Source organism: Myotis daubentonii, chromosome 7, assembly GCF_963259705.1.
Source record: "Myotis daubentonii chromosome 7, mMyoDau2.1, whole genome shotgun sequence".
Lineage (NCBI taxonomy): Eukaryota > Metazoa > Chordata > Mammalia > Chiroptera > Vespertilionidae > Myotis > Myotis daubentonii.
In genome coordinates, this window is record NC_081846.1 from 72,855,208 (window position 1) to 72,878,472 (window position 23,265).

General features: G+C 34.3%; 1 protein-coding gene across 1 annotated transcript in view; it reads left to right on the forward strand.

Moving 5' to 3' along the window:
• Positions 1–23,265, forward strand: part of LRP1B (LDL receptor related protein 1B) — a 924,684-nt gene that overhangs the window by 722,291 nt on the left and 179,128 nt on the right. Inside the window, exons 57-62 of the mRNA XM_059704885.1 lie at positions 3,253–3,441; positions 4,300–4,448; positions 9,617–9,710; positions 13,505–13,621; positions 13,916–14,035; positions 15,521–15,640. Of these exons, the coding sequence (XP_059560868.1) occupies positions 3,253–3,441; positions 4,300–4,448; positions 9,617–9,710; positions 13,505–13,621; positions 13,916–14,035; positions 15,521–15,640 (789 nt within the window). The remainder of the gene's footprint in view (positions 1–3,252; positions 3,442–4,299; positions 4,449–9,616; positions 9,711–13,504; positions 13,622–13,915; positions 14,036–15,520; positions 15,641–23,265) is intronic.

The window sequence follows — 23,265 nt, forward strand, 5'->3', positions numbered from 1 at the left end:
TGTACTAACTGTTGGGAACTTAGTCCAAGTTCCTCCTTTATCCCCTGTTCACTAGTTATAGGTTTTGGGGCCCAGCCCCTCTAACTAGGGGTGGACCTCCTTGGATGCAGAAGTCAGAGGCCATATAGCCATCAGACAAGACAGTTCTTCACAGCAAAGTCCATACAGGCAGGCAACCAGACACCAGCTGGTGAATACATATCTTTCTCACATAGCAGCATTAATCTCTGTAATGACAGCTATTATCTGAGCAGCTGCATGCTGCCCCCTAGACTTGCCACCTCACATCATAGTGGTACTTAAGCTCTCTGGCTGAGCAGCTTCTCCTGCCTCCCCTGGCTGGTTAACGTGGTAGCTATATCTGAGCTCTCTATGAGCTCAGCTTTCCATCGTAGCAGTATCAGCTCTCAGCTCTCAGCTCTCCTCTCTCCTGCACACATAGGAGCTACATTCTCTGTGCCTACTGCCTCTGCTTTCCTGAGCTCTCTCTAGCCTCTGCTCTGCCCAGCTGCTCTCTCTCTAGCAGACTAGCTGGTCAGTAACGTATATTACTGCAGAGACAAAGAAGACTAGTTATCAAGGTGGTATCAATCATATTTTGGCTACAGAAGAGCACAGTGTACCATGTGTCCTTACATCCATTCATGGTATCTTGGCCTTGGGCACCCTGACTAAGCTCATGTTCAGAGTGACCTTGGTCATTCTGGTGTATTGACAATAGGGCTTCTGTGCTCCCATTGGCCTTGACTATCCGGGACGCTGGTGTGGTTCCCACAAATGGAAATTTATTTCCTCACAGTTCTAAAGGCTGGAGTCCAAAATGAAGATATTGGCAGGTTGATTTTCCACTGAGGCCTTTCCTTGGCTTGCTATGTCCTCAAGTGGCCTTTTCTCTGTATGTGCACAGCCCTGGTGTCTCCCTCTTGTAAGGATACCAGTCATATTAGATTAGAACCTCACTCTTATGACCTCACTTAACCTGTTACTTTTCAAAGGCCCTGTATCCAAATACCGTCATGATGGGGTACAGGACTTCCACATATGCATTTTGTGGGGAGGCAATTCATCTCTAACCACAGTTTACCCAAATGGGTTGGCTTTCTTAAAGGCAGCACTAGTCAGTAAAGTGGCAAAGCACTCAGCAGCCAGAGAATCTCATTTAGATTTAAATACCAGCATCTTCATTTACTAGTCATTTTCCCTTCCCTCTGTTGTCAAATTACTTAAGTTTTTCCAGATTTCAGCTTTCCCATCTGCAAATTCTACTATTGCACAATAGAGTTGTGGTACTAAATACAATGAGGTGCATAAAATGGTTATTCTACTGTAGGGTTTCTCAACTGCAGAACTATAGATATCTGGGCTTGATAATTTTTTTTCTTTGGGACTGGAATTGCCTCTCCCATTGTTGCTAACATCTGGCCTACTTCCTGGCACCCAAGTGCTTATTAAACGTGAACTATAGTTACTTACTGAGTATTTAAAATACTATGGTATTTTTGAGATGCTAATAGGCAAATTCTTACAATAACCACTTTTTGGAAAAGAAGTCAGTGGAATCTCTGGTGAACTGAGAATTTTTAAAGTAATGATTAACTTTTTGGACCCATATTTAATGTAATGTTGCAATTGCTTCTTCGTATCTAAGGAAATATGAATTGAATGTTTCTGAGACTTTCAACTTTTTCTGGAAATTTTTATTTTATTTTGAAAATTTCCAAACATATACAGAAGTTGAAAGATTGTTCTAATGATCACCCATCACCAAGATTCATCCTATTGTTCACATTTGCCACATTTGTTTTATCTTCCCCAAAGAATTTATACAGCCAAAAGGGGAAAGTGGGAATAGTTTGTATAAATAACTCAAACATGATTTATGCTGGTAATGTCCTCCTCTTCATCTTTCTTATCATCAATCCCACTTATCATTTTAGTTATGGGCTCCCTGTGTATAGGACTACATAGATAATTTAGTCTGAGTATTTGTATCATATGTGCACATCTAGATTCTTCGGAGCTTTTACATATTTTATATGCATAATATCTGTTCTAAGTTGGATTTCTGGCCAGAACCTACTTATTGGTAATAGTCAATGGCTTAATTTGTCACCTATTTGGGAGAGTCTCATTTTATTTCTTTTATTTCTGTTTTTTCTAAGTCATAGTAAAGTCTCTGATTACATTTGTCCCATCAGAATAAAAATAACAAATCAGTAGATTTAAAATTTCTACTTCCAGATAACAATATAAATTAATTCAACATTTTAAAAGTAAGGCCTGTGAAACACCCAACATTTATGTTATAAATTTTGATAGCTTTCAGTTGCTACTGAGTGAGACAGATGTCAAACATACTCAGTCATTAAAATTAATTTATAAAAATGTACCTATTACTTGATTTACAGTATCATTTTTAATGAATAAACATTTTCTCAGAGTTTCTAAAATTAGACCTAAAAATGAATACAGATGAATATATTGGAATATGTGTGCAAATTTGGGAATTTCTTTTTTTATTATTTAACCTCCAACCACCAAAAAATTTATTATATCTTATTTACCTGATAGGACCTTGGAATTGCTTAAAAGAAAAATGCATGTCTGTAATGCTCATTCTAGAGTTTACATTTAAACCCAGTCCTATAATGAGGTATAATTATAAAACAATTTTAACCTGCAACTAAACAATTTTATGGCTCTTAAATCTGCATAATACATTGTTATCCATCACACTTATTTTTCTCCATTCCTATCCCATCTCATTTTGCAAGTAAAAATACTCATAAAATCTCAGTGACTAAAATGGTTTATGGTAGTCTTATTGTCACTCTATCTGTAGGTAGATAGAAATTTCATCCTCGATATATAATTTAGTCAATTTAAATCTGGGAGAGAGCAGTACAATGACCTGTAGATTTAAGGATTTAAGTTAGAATTAGCTGGATATATACAGTGTTTAAATGTTGGATGTTACTTGTTTCTGGCGAAGCAGCCATTATTTGTGAGCAGGATTGCATTCATTTTCTTCCCAGTGGTTGAACCAAGCTAAATCTGAGCAAAGCACACTGCTGTGCCAGATCCTGCGTTCTCTTAACCGGTAATAAAGAACCTTGCCAGCCTGACAGGTTGTCACAGCAATTATTCACATGAAGTTCTGTAGCAGTTGTGTCTGTCAGCCCATGTAGTATTGAATATTTTAACTGGCAGTCTTCCAAGACTGAACATTAATCTTACCATCTCCTATTACAGTCCCTAATCAAGACATTCCAGGGGTGATTGCACTAACATTGTTTGAAGACTACATCTACTGGACTGATGGGAAAACCAAGTCACTCAGCCGTGCCCATAAAACCTCGGGAGCAGACAGACTCTCACTGATTAACTCATGGCATGCCATCACAGATATCCAGGTGTATCATTCTTATAGACAACCCGATGGTAATTATTCTTTCCATGATTTCCATAAATGCATCAACATCTTTTAGTAACATTCCATTTTTGTTTCCTCCAAGGTTAAGTGTAAATTTATTTTTGAGAAATATTGTGAGATTTTATTATTTAGCATAATTGTGTAGAATGAATTCAGTTGATATAAAGCACTGCTGTTAAGGAATATGATTGGAAGCTCAATAATAGTACAAACAGTTATTGATTTGTTGAATTATATTAAGCAGAAATGACAATAATACAAGTAGTTGAAGAAATAGACACTGAATTCTTGAAATAATTTATTTACAAAATAGTTACAGGGTTCTTAATTTCTGGAATGCTGGGTAAAATAAATTATATTTAAGTAGCTCAAGGATTGTAAAAATGAGAAATATACTGTTTCTTAAGCATATGTCTAATGGGAATTCTATCAGTTGTTATTAAATAAAGTATTGATTCTGTTGCTTAACATACAAAATTGGTCTAATAAACAAAGTGACTACACTGTTAGTTATAGATCATTATTACATTGTTTTATTTTACATTAATATTTCTAAACATATGTATGTCTTCATCCAAAATGCTTCTAGTCTCTGCTGTTGTTTTTTTCAGAGGGACAATGATTTTTTCTACTAAAATGCTTGTTTTTGTGGAAATGCATTCTAAATTATTTAATGATAAAATTAATGCCATTGGACAGCAATAGAATTTGTAACAAAATAAAATTATGTTTATAACCACTGTGTTCTTCATTACAAAGTTCTATTCAATTTCAAATTATGAAGCTTAACTGTCTTATTTCAAATATTATATTATATTATTGGTCTTGATTATCCTGTTTTCTTGTTGTTTCTGTCTCATTTGTAGTCTCCAAACATCTCTGTATGATAAATAATGGAGGTTGCAGTCATCTCTGCCTTTTGGCCCCTGGAAGGACTCATTCCTGTGCATGTCCCACCAACTTCTATCTTGCAGTTGATAATAGGACTTGTTTATCCAACTGCACAGCCAGTCAGGTGAGTGGAGGTCTTGAAATCAATTCATAGGATGTATGGGCAAGCTGTTAAAAAGGCTTTACCTGAATTTTCATTCGTGTAAATACTTTTCAAAACATCATTTCTTTTTTGTTTTGCATAACATCAGCTAATCATTCCATACATCATAGATAGAGTTACAGAGTAAAGAAAAAGCAATTACAATATAACTTTTCAAATCATGAGTGGGCATAGCAGAATCATCTGAGGAGACGTGATGTATTTAAGGAAAGCAAGGTCACTGAGGCATAGGATGAAAACTAAGTTATGTGCAGCTTAAACAAACAAGACTCTTAGATGATCTCCTCTGTATCACCATCTCCACCCCTCTCCCATTCCTCAGTTGATGTGATATGGAAAAAATGAATTGTGTCAAAAATGATTTATAGATTTTTTCAAATTAAAAGATTATATGATCTAAATATTTTTTATGAAAACTTTTTTTCTTCAAAATGTTATCATGGGCAATTAGTATATCCCAGAATTAAAATTTTCATCAATGCTTAATAATAGATGCATTGACTTGATTTTATTATTTAAAATTTTGGGCAATAGTCATATGACTATAAAATTTGGTTTTGTTATATTTGAATCAGCATCTTGTTTCAGATAAAAATTCTCAAAGAAACTGTCGTGTGTGTGTGTGTGTGTGTGTGTGTGTGTGTGTTTTATTTTTATTGATTTCAGAGAGGAAGGGAGAAGGAGATAGAAACATCAATGATGAGAGAGAATCATTGATTGTATGCCTCCTGAACTCCCCACACTGCGGGTGGAGCCCACAACCCAGGCATTGCTCTGACTGGAAATTGGACCTTGGCCTCCTGGTTAATAGGTCGGCACTCAACCACTGAGCCATGCTGGCTGGGCTGTAATTTGTTTTTTTGTTTGTTTTTTTTAAATGACTAATTTGGCCTGGCCAGCGTGATCTATGTTTTTGACTAGACATCAAAACCTCCTGATGGCAGTCCACACGATTGCATGCTTCCTCAAGTATATGCCAGGTGCACTAGAGGGCAAGGGTAATAACACTGATTATGCAGCAGAAACTTTTCCAACTTAATCTTCATAACAGCCGCCTGCACAAACCACCAGTCCCATTTAAAAGAAGACAAGACTGAGGCACCAAGAAGTTAAGGAACAAACCCTACATAATCCAGCCAATTTAAAGCAAAGTCAGGGTTACATTCACTAGAGGGCTGGTTTCAGAGACTGTGCCTTTATCACACTGCCTCCCTGGAAGAGGGTCCATCTCTTCCCCTTTGTACAGTTCTTTAATGTATGATGCTCATAGTCACAGCTGGAGAGGCAGGTTGAGCTTGTCTTAGCCTCTCTATTTCAAAAACAAGCACACACTGAAAGAAACTCACTCTCTTCCATGATGTCACTGCTAGAACTGGAAAACCAACTAATTCAAATCAGAAAATTTTAATAATTAAGTTACTCTTTAAAAAAATATTATGATAGTTTATATATATGTATATATGTATGTATATATATATGTATATATGTATATATATATATATATATATATATATATATATATATATATCAATATCAGAGAGGAATGGAGAAAAATAGAGAGATAGAAACATCAATGATGAGGAAGAATCATTGATTGGTTGCCTCCTGCATGCCCCCCACTGTGGGGGATCGAGCCCGTAACCCGGGCATGTGCCTTTGGCCGGAATCGAACCTGGGACCCTTTAGTCTGCAGGCCGACACTCTATCCACTGAGCCAAACAGGAAAGGGCTTTATTTATTTTTTTAAGAAAAAGTTAATGAACATCAGCTAATATAATCCTTAGTGGTTATCCTTATAAGCCTTGTGGTTTATGTAGCCATTTTGTCTCTGATTCTTTCAAAAAAAGTCAGTTTATAGAAACAAATTTTAATCAGGTAGACATTAAAATGAAGTAAGTGATCTAAGTATTTATGAATCAGATATAAATGTTGCAGTTTGAATTTATCTTATTAGGAAATTTTGATTTGTTATCATCTAATGATTGCAACCAATAATATATGCCCCCAAATGATATTGTGTTTTTAAAAAAATAAAGTATGTAAATCACACCAATCACACCAATAAGAATTCTTTTATAATTGAAAATAAACATAAGAAAATCTGTATAAAGATTAAACCAATTTTATAGCAATAACAATTTCAAATATTAAATTTAAGTCATTTAGATTGAAAATAAAAAGTTATTTAAAATGGCTTTACTTATCTTTTAAGTAAAGATAAGTTTGTTTTTAAAATATTTTTTTATTTATTTTAGAGAGGAAGGAAGAGAGAGAGAGATAGAAACATCAATGATGAGAATCATTGATCAGCCGCCTCCTGCATTCCCCCCACTGGGGATCAAACTCACAACTCAGGTATGCAGCCTTGATCGGAATCGAACCCAGGACCCTTCAGACTGTAGGCTGACGCTCTATCCACTGAGGCAAACCAGCTAGGGCGAGACTTTTCCTGTTTTAACTGAACTTCACCTCTAGTATATGTGGGATTTGCATTTTATTCCTGTATCTGTTTAGTAAACATGTATTTAGTAGTTTATTTATAGCTTCTTTTTGTGAGTGATAATTGAAATCTGCAATTTACTTTATAAAGATATTAGTCGTGGAGAACATTTCCATGAAGAATATTTTATATTTATATTTAGCATTAATCTTTTTGTTGTTGTTGTTAATCCTTACCCATAGATATTTTCTCATTGATTTTTGGAGAGTAGGAGAGGGAGAGACAGAGAAAAGTTGATGTGAGAGAGACACATCGATTGGTTGCCTCCTGAACATGCCCCAACCCAGGCAGAATTGAGCCTGCAACCTAGGTACGTGCCCTTGACTGGAATCAAACTCAGGACCTTTCAGGTTACAGGATGATGCTCTAACCACTGAACAACCAGCTAGGGCTAGTATTAATCTTTTTAAAGTTACTGTATTTAAGTATGAAAAAAAATGAAGTCATGAAGCCGAGACACATCTTCCACTGAGAGTAATGAATTAAATGTTGACTAGTATAAAATATAATGGAAGTATGTTTTACCCCAGCCTTCTCTTAACTCAAAACCTTCAATAATCTTATTAAAACTGAAATGGCATGCAAACCATAATATCATATGTAATTGCAACAGTAGGTGTTTATTTAAATCAGGCATATTTTAGTGCATTTAAAAATGCGAATTTTAGATATTTTTTTTTTCCAAATCTTGACTGGGAAGACTTTGAATATACCCAGGAGAACTGAAATCTTCTTACTAATGTACTTTGCTATACTGAAATGACTGGAAATGTTTAATGTTCAGGGCAATTGCTTTCATTCTTAACCTGATATCCCCCAGATAATCACTATCCATAAAAGTAATATTTCCCCTCTGATAATTTATGAAAGCCACAGCAGCCATGACCAGAGACAAAGCCAACATGGAAAAATTGCTCCAATGGTCAGATTTTCCCCTGAAATAACATTGCTCTGTTGCCCTCCAGTATTGTCACTGGAAATAATAAGAAAAAACAAATCCACCCTCTTATTTAAAAAAAAATAATAATGTAAATCTACTCTGAAGCAACCCCGTGATATCCAGACATTTGCAGCAAAGATTAACATCCAATTCTCTCTTACTTGAAGAAAGTAACAGTATTTTAAATGAACAAAACTTTTAGTGTGCTAATCCATTTTTCTTAGAGAAAATTGAACCTAGGCTATATTTTTCTATGTTGCAAATGTGTCTGGCATATAACATGCTTCAATAAATGCCACCTTGCTTTTAATAACTCATGTGGGGATTACAACAGAAACACTTTAAAAGAAAATTAATAAAGTTTAGAAAAGTAACTAATATTTTTAATTTCAGAAGAATATTGTGATGTTTTTCACTGAATTTCTATTAAAATGCAGAAGAAAAATTATAATGCTGCAACAAATATTCTAAACAGGATCTATTGCTTGGTTTTTATAATTTAAAGTGAATCTTTTGATAGCTATTTCAGGTATATGTGCTCTCTGTGTGGAAAGTATGATTTTCTTTGATTTCTTTTATCAAATCAGAGTAAGCCTAGAACTGAATGTTGCAAAGAAAGATTAGTTTGTGGTCTGAGATCACTAAGGAATGAATTGACTGAGCTTTCTTGATCTCTGTGTACATATGGCCAATAACAAAGGGAGCAATAGTCCGTATTCTGCTTCAGGGGATGAATTTCAGTTCACATAACCTTCCTTACAATATTATTCTGGAAATTTTCACTAGCAGCAAGTTACCCACATGCTACATAGCCTGTAGGTAAGTATTGCCATGTAACCTTTTCAACTTATTGAATGGTGTTTTAAATAATTGTAAGAACAAGTTTTATTATAGCAGTTTTCTTCTGTTTCCATTTTTAAAAGTCAGCAGAAATACCTACTGCAGCCTTATTTTTAGATTTTTAGTTATCAAAAATCTCTCTTATTTATCCCAAAAGCTCATGTGTATTAACTAAGCATTCGACTAAACTGAACTGAAAATAACTGTATCATTCTCACCTGCTTTAAGAAGTATTCTTAAGATTTATGTAGAGCAGATATTCATGATGACCAAAGACAGTATGTGAATGTTCAGGAAATTCCATGGAATCACAGCATAATGGAGCTGGAGAGGGTCCTTTAGATTATCTTCACCTCCTCATTTGCTGACTAAGGAACAGAGACAGAAATGTGAATCGAATTGTCCAAGATTCCTGAGAAAATACAATGCAATTAAGTTAATCTAAATTAACTAGGTACCTCTTCCTAATAATTTTTACCCCTGTCCAGTGTTCAGCAAACTTTTTTAATAAAAGGCCAGATAATAAGTATTTCAGGCTTTGCTAGCCACATGGTCTCTGTAGCAATCAGTGAACACTGTCTGGTGAAACAGCACCCACAGACAATATGTAAACGGGTGATCTCCTCTGTGCTCAGGTAGTCCCAGGAGGCTTATCTGGACAATGTGCTTTCCTGGAAGATTATTTTGCTGCTGATTGTTGTGCATTTATTCCCTGCCATGGAATTCTCTAAACCCACCATAGTTCACATTTGCCACAAGGGATTAGGCTAGGCTGCTCTGCCCTGGTGAGTTTTTAAATACCTGTTATATACGAGTAGGATTTCAACTTTCTTACTTTCTTTTTTTAAGTTTCGCTGCAAAACTGATAAATGTATTCCATTCTGGTGGAAATGTGACACCGTGGACGACTGTGGTGATGGATCTGATGAACCTGATGATTGTCGTGAGTACATTAGAGAATGTGGGAATTTAGAATTTAGAGCTTCTTAAATCCCTGACATGAAAACTTTAAGCTACATCTACAGAATCCCTTTCTGATACCTTTTCAAAATTATAAAGAAAGATTTTATATGTCTATATTTAAAAACACAACAAAAATTTGTTGCAATTTCTTGGGTCTATGTATGTAACTACTATGTTTAGTGTGACAGCATCAGCAATTTGTTAGTTTTCTAATTTTATTCACTTATGGAATAACTACATTGCTTCATGTAATGATCAGAACAGTAACAATCAGCATGATTTTGACTTAATATATCACCAATCTGGAGACAAAAATGGGGAAGTTTTCAATGTCACTCAATGACTGAAATCTTACCATTAACAGATACAATTTTTGCACTTTCCTGTCAGTATTAAAATACCAAAAATCTATGAAAAGTCAGATTTTTCCAATATAGCTCATTAGTTTGCAGTTAGGCAATTTAGTATGCTCTTAGTAGTTGCCTTAAAGTGACAAGCAATTAGGTATGTCTGGACATCTGACTGGGATTGGCATTTTTTTAAAGCTATCTTTGGTAACTTTGATTGTAATGAACAATCGGCCGACTTTTCCTTGATAGCCTGTACAGTTCACTCCATGGGTCATTCCAATACTCTTCTGTCAATTTGAAGATACCTGTGTAGTCAATCATTATAATTCCCTCAACATCCCAGTGGATGGTTACCATGATTTGGCCTTGACATTTCCGTTCAAGATTCTCCTTAGGCTTGCACTAAAGGAGGACAATGTGCTGTCATAGTGAAAGCTAGCTGCTTCCTTCTGCAGATTTCCCACCACATAATTACAAGGCTGTTTCAAACTCACAGTCACTAGATAGTTACCTACACGAGCTGTATTTCATTGCTCACTTGAAGTCCTTTCACATAGCTCATTTATATGTTTGAAAGCAGCAAGTAATATATTCAATAGGAAGAAAAAATGTTATGAAAGTCATCGCTTTTCTAATATTGTTTTTATGATTCTGAAAGATCCTCTGTTCTTAGATTTTTTAATATTGTTTTTATTTTTATTATGAGAGATGACATATAAAAAGTATTATCTGAATGGGCTAGATATACTATTATGGCTGAGTTATTCTTTTTTTAAGTTATTGAATTAAAATAAATATCAAAGTAATAAGAAATATTGAGTACCAATTGAGGTTTACTCATTTAAAGAAAGGTATTAATTTCCCCACAATAAGGTAAACTTTCTCTCGATATAGTAAATAAAGGAAGTACAACTGATTCGTGTCATTTATAGAAATAAACACACATAAATGTGTTAATTTAGTCCTCATGTGAACATGACCTTTCCCAACCAGATTCCTTACTGGGAAATATCACCATGATGCCCTGCATCAGAGAGTCATTAACACCAATGCTTTCCCTTCTAACATAGTTTCAGTTCCTGAACTCTACTTTAATCCAGACTAAAATTTCATGCTGCAATCAAATTGATATAAAAAAATTAACTACACATTTAGTTTAATGAGTTTTGTTCACATTTATGCACTGACCGGATTGCAGTATTTAAATACTGACAATTTATGAAAAGTCAGACTGTATGGTGAGCAAACAAAACTTTAATGTCTTTTAAGGGAACCTAAGAGACATCTGATACCTAAAAACCTCTTATCTTGGTTAAATACTACACATTCTTATTGGTGGCATTATCTTTGTGATTTTTAAAATATATTTTTACGGACTGTAGAGAGAAAGAGAGAGATAGAAACATTAATGATGAGAATCATTGATTGGATACCTCCCGCACCCCCCTAATGGGGATTGAGCAGCAACTCAGGCATGTGCCCTGACAGGAAATCAAATCCAGACCTTCTCCTGGTTCATAGGTCGTCGCTCAGCCACGGAGCCACATCAACCAGGTCTCTGTGATCTTTTAATAAATGATCTCTTACTTGGAGTTGATGGGTTAACAGCATTGAACATCTGTAGGCATAATTTAATTTTGAGAGTCATGGTGAGGTGGAAATGATGTACATGAGTCTGTGGAGTGTGTAGAATTCATTTTTGGGTAGCTATATCATCAACATTGGGGGCTACTAAGAGATACTGACAATACCTATACTTGCACTTTAAAAGACAGGAAAGCTTGATCCCAGTTTCACATACTTGCATACTTACATAATGTTTTTTACATAAATGTAGATAGGAGACATGCATCAAAAATTCTCTGGCATCATGAGTTTGTAATTCCATTTCCTATGAGATTTGAATTTACCATGGATCATTCTAGAGGCAAATTTAAAAGTCAGTGAGGCTTCCCAGTTCTTTCCCAGACATAGAAGCAGGAATTTACCTCTTTCTTATGAGAGGGTTTTTTAGTAGCAAAGGAATATTACAGGAAACTTTACAGGAAGCAATAGAGGATAAGAGATCAACCAAAGGACTTGTATGCATGCACATAAGACACTGGGGGGGTAGGGGAGGCCAGGGGATTGTCAAGGGCGGGGGGAAAAAAAGGAGACATATGTAATACTCTTTGTAATACTTTAAGCTATAAAAAAATAAAAATAAATAAAATAGAGGAAATGAACATGTTTAGAGCATGAGAAAATTAAGTATAGCACAGTTGAAACATTGAGTGTGTTTAAAAAATGTTATAGATTGTAGATACATGACTCATTATTTTAAAACTCACTCCTATCGAAGTCAGCATGTATTAAGTTATTTTTTAAATGTTAAGAAAATGTTTAATTAATGTCATAATTATAAACATGTTATTTTTCCATAAAAAATTTAATATATAATTTATCAACATTTGATTGGCTTGAATTAATAAGTCATTATTTGTTTCTATTAATCTCAAAGTCAGTGATTAGTAACATACATTAGGATCATCAGTCAAAAAAATGTTTTATTACCAGCAAGATAGTTTGTGAGAAGACTTCCAAGTCAGATTTGGATTTAAATTCTGAGTCTGACACTTGAAACTTTTCTGTCCATGAAGATTAATTTCCTCATTTATAAAAGTGCTTATGATGTTGAGGTGAGAAGTTTATGATGAGATTCAATTAGTTACTGTATGTGAAAGGGCCTCACACAATGCCTGATACTTAGTAGATACTTAATGAATCTTACTTCATCATTATTATTCCTTACATAAACTCAAAAATATAGCAGATAAAATGAACTATTATCTGGGGTTTATTTACTATAATAAAATATGTGTTGTACATAAAAATCGTTAGTATTTATAAGACATTGCCCTTTACATTAATACAATTATAGAAATGAATATAAATAAATCTGATTTAAAATGTGATACCTATAGGTAGCATTTGCTTTAAGTAGTTCTGGGAAGTATGTTTTGGAGGCGGATATTCCTCTCTTACACACAACAGGTGCCAAAGTGACCAAAGATAAATGATTTTTAAAAATGATATTGGAGTAACTATTTTTTAAAATTACAATAAATTCTATTCTGTCACTAAATTCTCTATCATTTATTTGAAGTAAGGAGGCATTTATGTTTTTAAATCTATACCTTTATATTTATAGGTTGCTAATTGCTTTCTTAACTTTAGTTGAAATGTAATCTTGAAGCAGCCTGAGTTGTTCATAGTGTAGCTGTGCACCTGAATCCGATGGCTATAGATGTGAGACATTCCCATTGTGCTCTAGGATATGCCTACGGTAATAATAGCATGAACATTTGAGCATCAGAAAAGCTCTGTTTAGGAAGTCATGAGCTAAGATTGTCCTTCCACAATACCTGTATGTTTTCTCCCCCAGCTGAATTTAAATGTCAGCCAGGCCGATTTCAGTGTGGAACGGGGCTCTGTGCTCTGCCTGCTTTCATCTGTGATGGAGAGAATGACTGCGGAGACAATTCTGATGAACTCAACTGTGGTAGGTGATTAATTTTTTAACTAAGGAACATAAATCTAATTCTTAACTGATTATGTCCACACTGACATTTTTTATTGTTGACTTGAGAGAGAGAGAGAGGAGAAATCACTCAATTTGTTGTTCCACTTATTTATGCATTCATTGGTTGATTTTTGTACAGTGTATGTGCCCTGACCCGGAAACAAACCCACAACCCTGGCGTATCTGAATGATATCTGGCCAGGGTGTGCCCACACTGATTTAAATGCAGACACGAGTTTCGGCACAAATAATTTTGCTCTTTTTATCTTTTAGATACACATGTCTGCCTCTCAGGTCAGTTCAAGTGTACCAAGAATCAGAAATGTATCCCAGTAAACCTCAGATGTAATGGACAAGATGACTGTGGCGATGAGGAAGATGAAAAGGACTGTCGTAAGTCACCTAAGAATGTTCTGTCTTATATTACGTCTGACCTCCAACTGAAATTGGTCTAAAAATTATTATTATGCATTGTAAATTTATACAATATCAAAATATATAATAGCAACTGTGCCACATAATTCTGTACAGTTGTTTATTGGTTATTGGGATGGGTTATTTAATAAGGTCTAAATGAAGAAATCGAAGAAAATTAAAACATGGGTCATCTTTACTTAAAAGCTACTTGGAGATTGTGACAATAATTAAACAAAATTCATTCATTCATATTATTCTTAAGAGAAGCAGCAAAAACAGCATTATAGGTGATTATGGAATTGTTTCATACATTTATTTTTTTGCTCATAGTAAGTAGGTATAGGTAATTTTCTAATGATTAGTTAGTCACTTGAAAATAACTCTATTTTAATTACAGGTTGCTTCCCCCCTACCCCCATAAAATACATTTAAACATACGAGAAGAAATAAAATCTGGGCAAAATAACAAGAAAAGTATTTGTTAAAAACTGTAAATAAGACCCTATTTAATATAACAAGCTACTTCAAAGAACAATAGTAAAATATTTTCCATTTTGTTCACCTCTTATTTCCATCAACTGCCTAAATTCAAATTACTTTAAGTGAAAGAGAAAACAATTTACATACATGTGCATAGGCAGGCAGGCTGGTGCACGAACACACACACGCACACACGCACACACACAGAGGCTCTGAAGGATAGATAGAGCACCTGTCAAGTTTCAGGATTTCAAGATATGCTGTGAACATTTCTGTCTTGTGGAAGTTTTATTTTATTTCTCTAAAAATTTTATCAGTAAATAATGTGCAGTCATCCAGCAATTTGATTAAGATGATGCATTCAGAATAGTCAGCCCCAGGTCTTTATGGTTAGCCATTCTAGCAGCTGATCATTAAACTCACTAGGATTTGTGATGTGGTTTACAGTCTAAGTCAGATGTTCACCTCTTCCCTAAAGGACAACACAACTAGAGATTTTGGTAAATTTTGTGCTTTCTATTTCTTCATTGACTAGTATCTTTCAATTTTAGTAATTTTTTTTTCATTTATAAAACTGACTATATATAAAATTTAAAATTTATTTATCTGGAAAAAATTATTCTGAAACTCCCTTAATTGTTTGTGTATAAAGATAGTTTTTAAATGTAATCTAATTTAGGTGGGACTGTTTTGAAAACTCTGATTTTTATCAAATACATCATTGGAGAAATACGTTTATATTTCTTTCTACTGAAAGATATCATGAATACATTATAGTTAAAAGTTAAAACTCTTCACTTTCAGAGCCTCATTAATTAAAAGATGATACATTTTCAACTACCTTAAGCATTTGTTTGTCTAATTGTTTTTTATATAGAGTATCCTTTTTTGCTCAATATCTCCATACCTTACCCAGCCCCGCCCATACCCCACAACTATACTTGTCCAAAGCTGCATTTTAATAGGTGTTTTCCTCTTAAGCTGAAAACAGCTGTTCTCCAGACTATTTTCAATGTAAAACTACCAAGCATTGCATTTCCAAGCTGTGGGTTTGTGATGAGGATCCGGACTGTGCAGACGCATCAGACGAAGCCAACTGTGGTGAGTGTTGTGTGACTGTGGCTCTTACCTATTGTGTTTTGTCATCATCTGAGATGGCCATAGTGCAATGAATCTGAACACAATTCTGATGAGACTGAAGTCTTACATAAGAAAGTCTGTCACTGTGTTCTCAGAGTCAACAATCTCAGGTTGGCTATTTCGTAAAAAGAAAGGAGGGGTAAAGCAAAAGAGTAAGTATTGCTTAGTATAAGTCAAAACTATTTCTGGAAATATAGATTTTAAAGATAGGATACAACTATCTTATTTTAGAGGATGTACATGATATTAGCATTTAATAAATAGAAACGACAAAATACTATTTTCATATTGCTCTGGACTTAATTTTTCTGCTTAAATTCATATGATTTTTCAGTCATTCAATGAATATTAATTCTTAAATATGATAAAAATATAGGAAAAATAATGAAAGTATTTGTTCTGTTTTAATAGATGACAGTGATCACTTGTTAATATTTGTTTCTGAAATAGTAATGTTTTCACTTCAAATCATTGATTTTATTTACAACATTTATTCCTTAATTAACATTGCAAAAATGGAGAACATATTCATTTTGTTTAATATATTTTATCCTATCTTAAAAATGTTGAAAGCTAGACAGAAGTGAACAATAGTTGTCAGGTGTAATTTATTTCATGAACACTTATTAAACATTTGAGACTATTTTATAGGTGAATACACCAAACTTAGCATTGTTAGGGAAATAAAAAATATCATCTAGCAATTGATTAGAGAAGACAAAGTTTGCCTAAGTTAAAGATAGGACTTTTAGGCTTCTTAGACAAAATTGTGTTAAATTCATTTGCTAGATTTCACATTTGCCAGTTCCCAGTGAAACATTATTTTCATCAGTTGTTCTGCCTGGGAGTTTCTGGTCAAGGCCTTACTCACTCCCCAAGTCTCTGGATTCCACTATTTGTTCTGCCACATCACACCTCCCTGTGGTTGCATTTCCTGATTTCTTTTCCTATCTCCCTTCACCTTATCTAGAATTCTGTGCCATCTAAGAGAGTCTTGCTTTTAAATTGGTTAAGAATCTTTTGCTTCTTTTGAGCAGTTTTGATGTATAAACTGCTGCTTGGCTAATTATTTTTAATTAATGTGTTAGCTGTAATCACACTACCTGGAGGTTGTGAGAGGAACTTGAGCTTCCCACATTAGCTTTGTACTTTCCACAGCCTGTTTTTCCCAACACTGAACATGCTCAAACCAAAAGATAGAATTGATTAAAGTGTGTTTTTATTTTCCCTTAAATGCCTGGTGAGGAAACTTGAATCAGGCTACTCAAGCTATAGGAATATAGGGATCAGAATTTTTTTAATTAAAGAAAGTGCCTGTTAAATTATAAAGCATTTGAAACTTACCGACTTGTTCAGAAAGTTATACAGTAAGCACCATGTACCATTTTAAATAGATGTTAACATTTGGCCTAAGAGATCTCTTTTAAACACCCAAATCCCAGCAATAGCAACTAAAGCCCACCTCTCTACCTTTTCCTTCTCTTCCTCCACCTGTCCTGAAGCCAGAAGTGGTTATGCATCATTCACATGTTTTCTGTTTAACTTTTACTCTATTGGTAAGCATTCATTAATGTGTACCTAATAGATTATAGCATTCTTAATGTTTACATAAATAGTGTTATATTTTCTATACTAATTTGAAGCATAACATTTTCTGGTATTCTAGTGTATTAATGTGAATAACACATTTTCATATTGAAGGTTATTGCTACATGTTGCAATTACTATGCATTCATTAGCAAATAAAGCACGAAACAGTTAATAAAATCTGTCCTATTGACACCATAGAGTCTCAGTTCTCAAGTTGTCACTTTGCATGAGAGTTCATTCAAAGCAGATGTGACAATATTCAGAGTCAGGATTCTATCAACATTTAGGATAGAAAGCCTGGAATGGGCCTGGGGAGAAAGCTTTAATACTGATGAATATAAATATAATAAAATTATTCATACTATTTTAATTTACTTACATGCAAATTTAGTTATTTGCAGAATTTTTATTACCTTGCACTTAGAATCACATTTAGTATGTGATATTTGCCTTTCTCTGATTGGCTTATTTTGCATAACATAATTATCTCCAGGTCCCTCCATGTTGTCTCACTTATATGTGGAATTTAATGACCAAAAAAACTGATGAATAAAATAGAACCAGAGGCATGGAAACATGGAACAGGCTGACGAATCTCAGAGGAAAGGGGGAAGGGAAGAGATTAGATAAAGATCTTATATGCATATAGGCCTTGTCCATGAACACAGACAATAGGGTGGTAAAGGCCTGGGACAGGGCGGGAACCAGGTGGTGGGGAGCAAGGGGAAAAAACAGGGAGAGAACATCTGTAATACTCTCAATAATAACGATGAAAAAGAATAACATTTAGCAAATGATAGTCCCATGATTTCAAGATAATTCATGGAAGAAAAGTTCTATGCTCATATATGCAGGAAGCATGATGTACTAAATTCTGTATTTTGGAAAACAGTGCATACATACACTTATTCAGTGAAGACATTTTCTAACATGTGACATCACAAAATCTGTCTTAGATGCTTGGAGGGTGGCGTTATGTACCTTTATGTTAGCAGGTGGGAAGGAGGACGGGCCACTATCTGCATCCTCTCTGGGGGTGTGGCACTCTCTGCTGCCCGATTGATATGATCTGCATCTTTGCTGTATTCTCTGCTGTGGATACAGGCATCACCCCTCATTGCTTGAGTGTAGGCCAATTTCTGTCAATGTCATTTTCGTACGTGTGAATATATCTGTGAGTGTGTGAGTGTGTGAGTGTGAGAGTGTGAGTGTGTGTGTGTGTGTGTGTGTGTGTGTGAGTGTTTGAGTGTGTGTGTATGAAGAGATAAATAAAGAGCCTCTTCTATACTGAAATATTTTGGTTTGAATAAAGCCCTTGAAGGAGAGCCTATCCATAGAAATTGTCCTCTAGCTTCTCTACAAAGAAATGAATGAGCTGCATGTGAATCATTAAACTAAGTGGAACACATTTAGTCTTCCTGTAACTGTCTTCAGTACCTTTCAGGCATTGACTCTCTCTCTACCAAGAAGATGTACATTGTTTGCTCATGTCATGTTATTTTTTTCTCTCTGCCTTAATAATAGAGAAAACTGTAATATTTAAATTTTGTTGCACAAAACTGAAATGGAGTCCACACAATGATTCAGGAGGCAGGCAAACTATTCCAAACTTTGGATTGATCTGTAGCAAAAGCCATAAGAGAAAATAGCTTTTGCCCAGTGAGGTTTATAATTGAGTTTGTCACAAAGAGAAACTACATATTTGTTTTAATAAGAACCAATTTGTGTAGTTGATTTTCTTAAAGAAATAGAGTAAAAAAATTAATAGTCCATGACATTGTTGTTTGAAAAATATTATACTTGCTCCCCTCATCCTTTGCCAACTATATTTAATTCTCTAGAAACAAAAACTAAAATAACATGCACACATACACATACACACACACACACACACACACACACACACACAAGCAAAAACTAGTTGTAGATTTATAGCAGTATGTGAGAAGAATGAGTGTTATGCACCATATAATAACAATATGTAAGAAATGTAGAACTTTAACATTTTTCTTTCTTTAGGCTACCATTAGAACAAAAATATTCATGTTTGTTTTAGTTTCTGTTTCTGTTTACATAACATTTGGGTTGGCTATTTCCTTGGAGAATATTCTACCATTTACATTTTCAGGGCTTAGTCTATTTTGCTTAGTACTATGTTTATATGATTATGCTGTATATTAGTAAATGAAAATAAGTAGAGTGAAAGTTGGTAATGCTTTTTTTTAAACACCAATATATGGTAATGCATTTATGTATAGAAAATATTATTGTTTATCCATTTAAGAAAACTTATATTTGAGTTTATTAATTAAAATCAGTTTAAGATTCAAGTGGTATCAGATTTTGCTTATGAAAAGACTATACATTATTATCCATTGACATTTCAGGACACTATATAGTAATGAGAATAAAAGACCTTATATAGAGTTGTAACTGTGCCATTTATTAGCTTTGTGACCTGTGTACAGAGTACTGACATTGTATAGATGACTATTCTGTTAGCCATACTTATGATTCAATCAGTCTAGATTCAAAGTCCAGGATGCAGGGTATCTTGGCTAGATTTTGCATACCATTAGACCACTGTTCATATATGGTTCCTTGTTCATAATTCATGTGGGAAATAATGTGGGTGGAGAGACAGGTAATGTAGGATTTAGTTTGAGATATGAACTTTGTTATCTCTTTGTAAGTTATAGATGTCAGAGTAAATTATTACTTATTTTATTGTCCTTTGAAATCTCAACCTTACAATTAATATTTACATTTCTTTAATTCAAAAATTTGAGAGATATTATAAAATAAAAGTAGACAGCAGATCTTCCATATGGATCACGTTATCCATATGATTTCAACACTTCCCTTCACTAGGAAGAATTAAAAAAAATTGAACAGGGCATAACTTTCTCACCAGCCATTCAATATTATCTAACACCATGTTCGTACTTGGAACTATCCATAGCGTGATCCACAGCTTACCATCTATGTCATGCGGGCCACACATTTGAAAAACTTCTTCTCCTCTTGAGTAAATTAATAAACAAACACAAATATAGTTTTATTTTTGAGATCATGCATTTTCTTCTTCCTGAAGTTTTCCAATGATTATATATGTGTATGTGTACACATACACACATTTGCTGTAGGTACATCATACCTGGAGTGTTTTTAGGGAATGAAGCCATTCCTAAGATTCTCACTCTTTGCATTATGCAAGTCATTTAAGGAATTGTAATAGTGCTTTTTAAAAGGGTGTCTGCATTGTTTTACTATTCTAAAGCTCCTCCCAGTATAAATAAAGAGTAAATAATGCTGAAGATATATCAGTAGAGAAAATCAATTCTAGAAATATTGTGATCAATTTTTCTTATTAATTTTGTATGAATAAATGATTGGTAAATAGATTAAAGTACAAGTGTTTATTGAGAAGAAACTATTTTGTTCATGCTAACATTATTTACTCTTATTATGCTGTCAAAAACTTTGACCATATGGAGTAAAGTTTATTAACACTGTGCTTTGTTCCAATTTTGGAAAACTCTTATAATAAGAAAGCATTTTAAAAAAATTTCATGACACTTGGTCATTGATCACTGGGCATGCACTGTCCAGATCTTTTTTTGGAAGATGCAGTTAAGTCTTGGCACTAAATGCTGTATTTGTTGGCACTGAAACAAATGCAAGAAATGGGCATGTTAAAATCTTTAGTTTAGAACAATTAAACTAAAAGTAATTACATGTGCCTCTTTTGACTAAAGGTATGGCTATCCAAGAGCTATCAGTTTTACTTTAAGATTAATACTAATCCTAAATTCCAGAGCTTCTCTCATGTAATTTTATTTTCACAGCTGGAATTTACTACTTCTTGATAGTGCAAAATTACCCATTCACTTGGTTTCATTTTTTGGCTCAATGCTATAACTTAGTAATTTTTAGCATTTTACTGACAGATGGAATGTGTTCACTAATCATGCTGAATTAACACAAAATGCATTTCTAACCACAAAAAAAAAATGACGAAGCTGAAAATGTCAAATCCACTAAGTTCCATGTGGAGTGCATATATGCATATAATGTTCATGGAATCTGATGAAAAGAAGTCATTAGAGGTCATGTGGTTAAAGTAGGGCCTCATTTGTCATCTATATAAACAAACAAACAAACACACAATGTTTTATATCTAAAGTCCTCTTACTATAAATGAAACCTTTTTTTTTTAATCCTTTCCACTGGAAATTTTGTCTTTGTTTAAGGATTCTCAAATTAATTTTTTTTACATTCTTCTTTAGGCCAAATAATTCCATTTTATTTAATCTCTCTCCATGGGTTCTATTTTTCATTCTGTTAATCTCTCTCCTGAAACCTTCCCAATTTCTATGCTTTGTTTATGAGCTGTGGAACAGATGAAGCATTTTTAGCCAGATAATGTGCTATCCTCTGTTCTCCATTACTATATGCCCACTTTTGTGTTCCGATATTGTGTTTGATTAAAAGCACGTAAAGTCAGTGTTCATTCTGTTGATCTCCAATTAGAGAGATTTCATATGCATTCTGCCAGCTTTTCAATGTCATCTATTAATGAACTGGTTTTTATGCTTTTTTAAAGATTCTAATGAAGTCTACTCTCTCCCTTTATATGCCCTCCCCTGACATTTCAGCTTTAATGTCCCAGGCATTGAGTCATAATATATTCTTTTGGTCAGATTTTGTTTATCCAGGTCTTAACCACCCTGTGAAAGCTTCAATCAAGTATTAGCATACATATGGAGAAGTTGGCATTTGTGATAATTTTTATAACATAGATACATTTAATACAGTTCTAAACAGGGACAGAATTATCCAAATACAGTTACCTTACTCCAATAGAATCTTAACTGTATTATGCCTTTTTAGGTCTACGGGAAGGAGTGTCCATTTTCTTTATCAAGTGTAGGTGCATAGATATCAGGTATTTTAAGTTCTTGTATTGTAGTCCTTATGTGGGTGGACAATTTTCAAAGAAACTTTTGTAACTATTTAGAAGGAAAAGTACAGATAAGGAGCTGGATATAGCAGTCACTATATGTTCTCCAGTGTTATAACATTTTAGAAATATGACCCTGTACTCTAGCTATATTATAAAACTTGAGGGTGAGGCCACATCACCAGTAACTTAGGCGCTTTTTCCTTCTTTCACAGGATTTTTTGTCACTACCTTACACTCTGTTTTGTTTTGTTTTTGTTGTTTTGTCATTTTCTGCACCATGTTTATTGCTCAGAAATGTTTCCTTGCATAACAGTGAAGTGAAATAACTTCAAAATCTGGGCATTTATCTTCTAATGAAAGTAGATAAATGAAATCTGGACATTTATCTACTAATTAAGATACTAAGAATGGTTGTCCTCTACACAAAAGGAGACACATTGAGAGCCCTGGTACAAATGTATTGGAGCCCATGGGTTATTCATAGTCAATGAATCAATGTCTATGGTGAAAGGCCACCAGCCCAACCTGAATGTGCAGTCCTATAACTGCAAGGCCCAGTGCAGTAATGCATCCTCTCAGTGAAGCCGTGGTCCCAATCCCTTAAACACTAGAGGAGAGTGTGGTAAGAGACAGGAGAGTTACGAGTGGATGGGGGCCAGAATCTGAGAGAATGTGGGCATAGGCAAGCTCTCAGCAATGTTCAGGACCAAGGCGGGCTTCGACTTACTGTGGTAAGTGCTAATGGCAGCATCCCCTTGCTGTGCTCTGGTGAGAATCCATCCCTTCTCCACAGGGGCATTGCCCACTCAGGGCACATTTTCATCAGACATGTCACTGCTACATGCAGTTGACTTTCTGAAAATAGTCATTATTAAGGTAATTTAAACTGATCAGATATGAACACTAACGATAATAGTATTGTATTTTATTTATTTTATTTTAATTTGCTCTTATTATGTAAGGCTCTGGGCCAGGGTTTTCTTTGTGGAAATAAAAGAAAAAGCTGAAACTAAATCAATGTGATTTAATT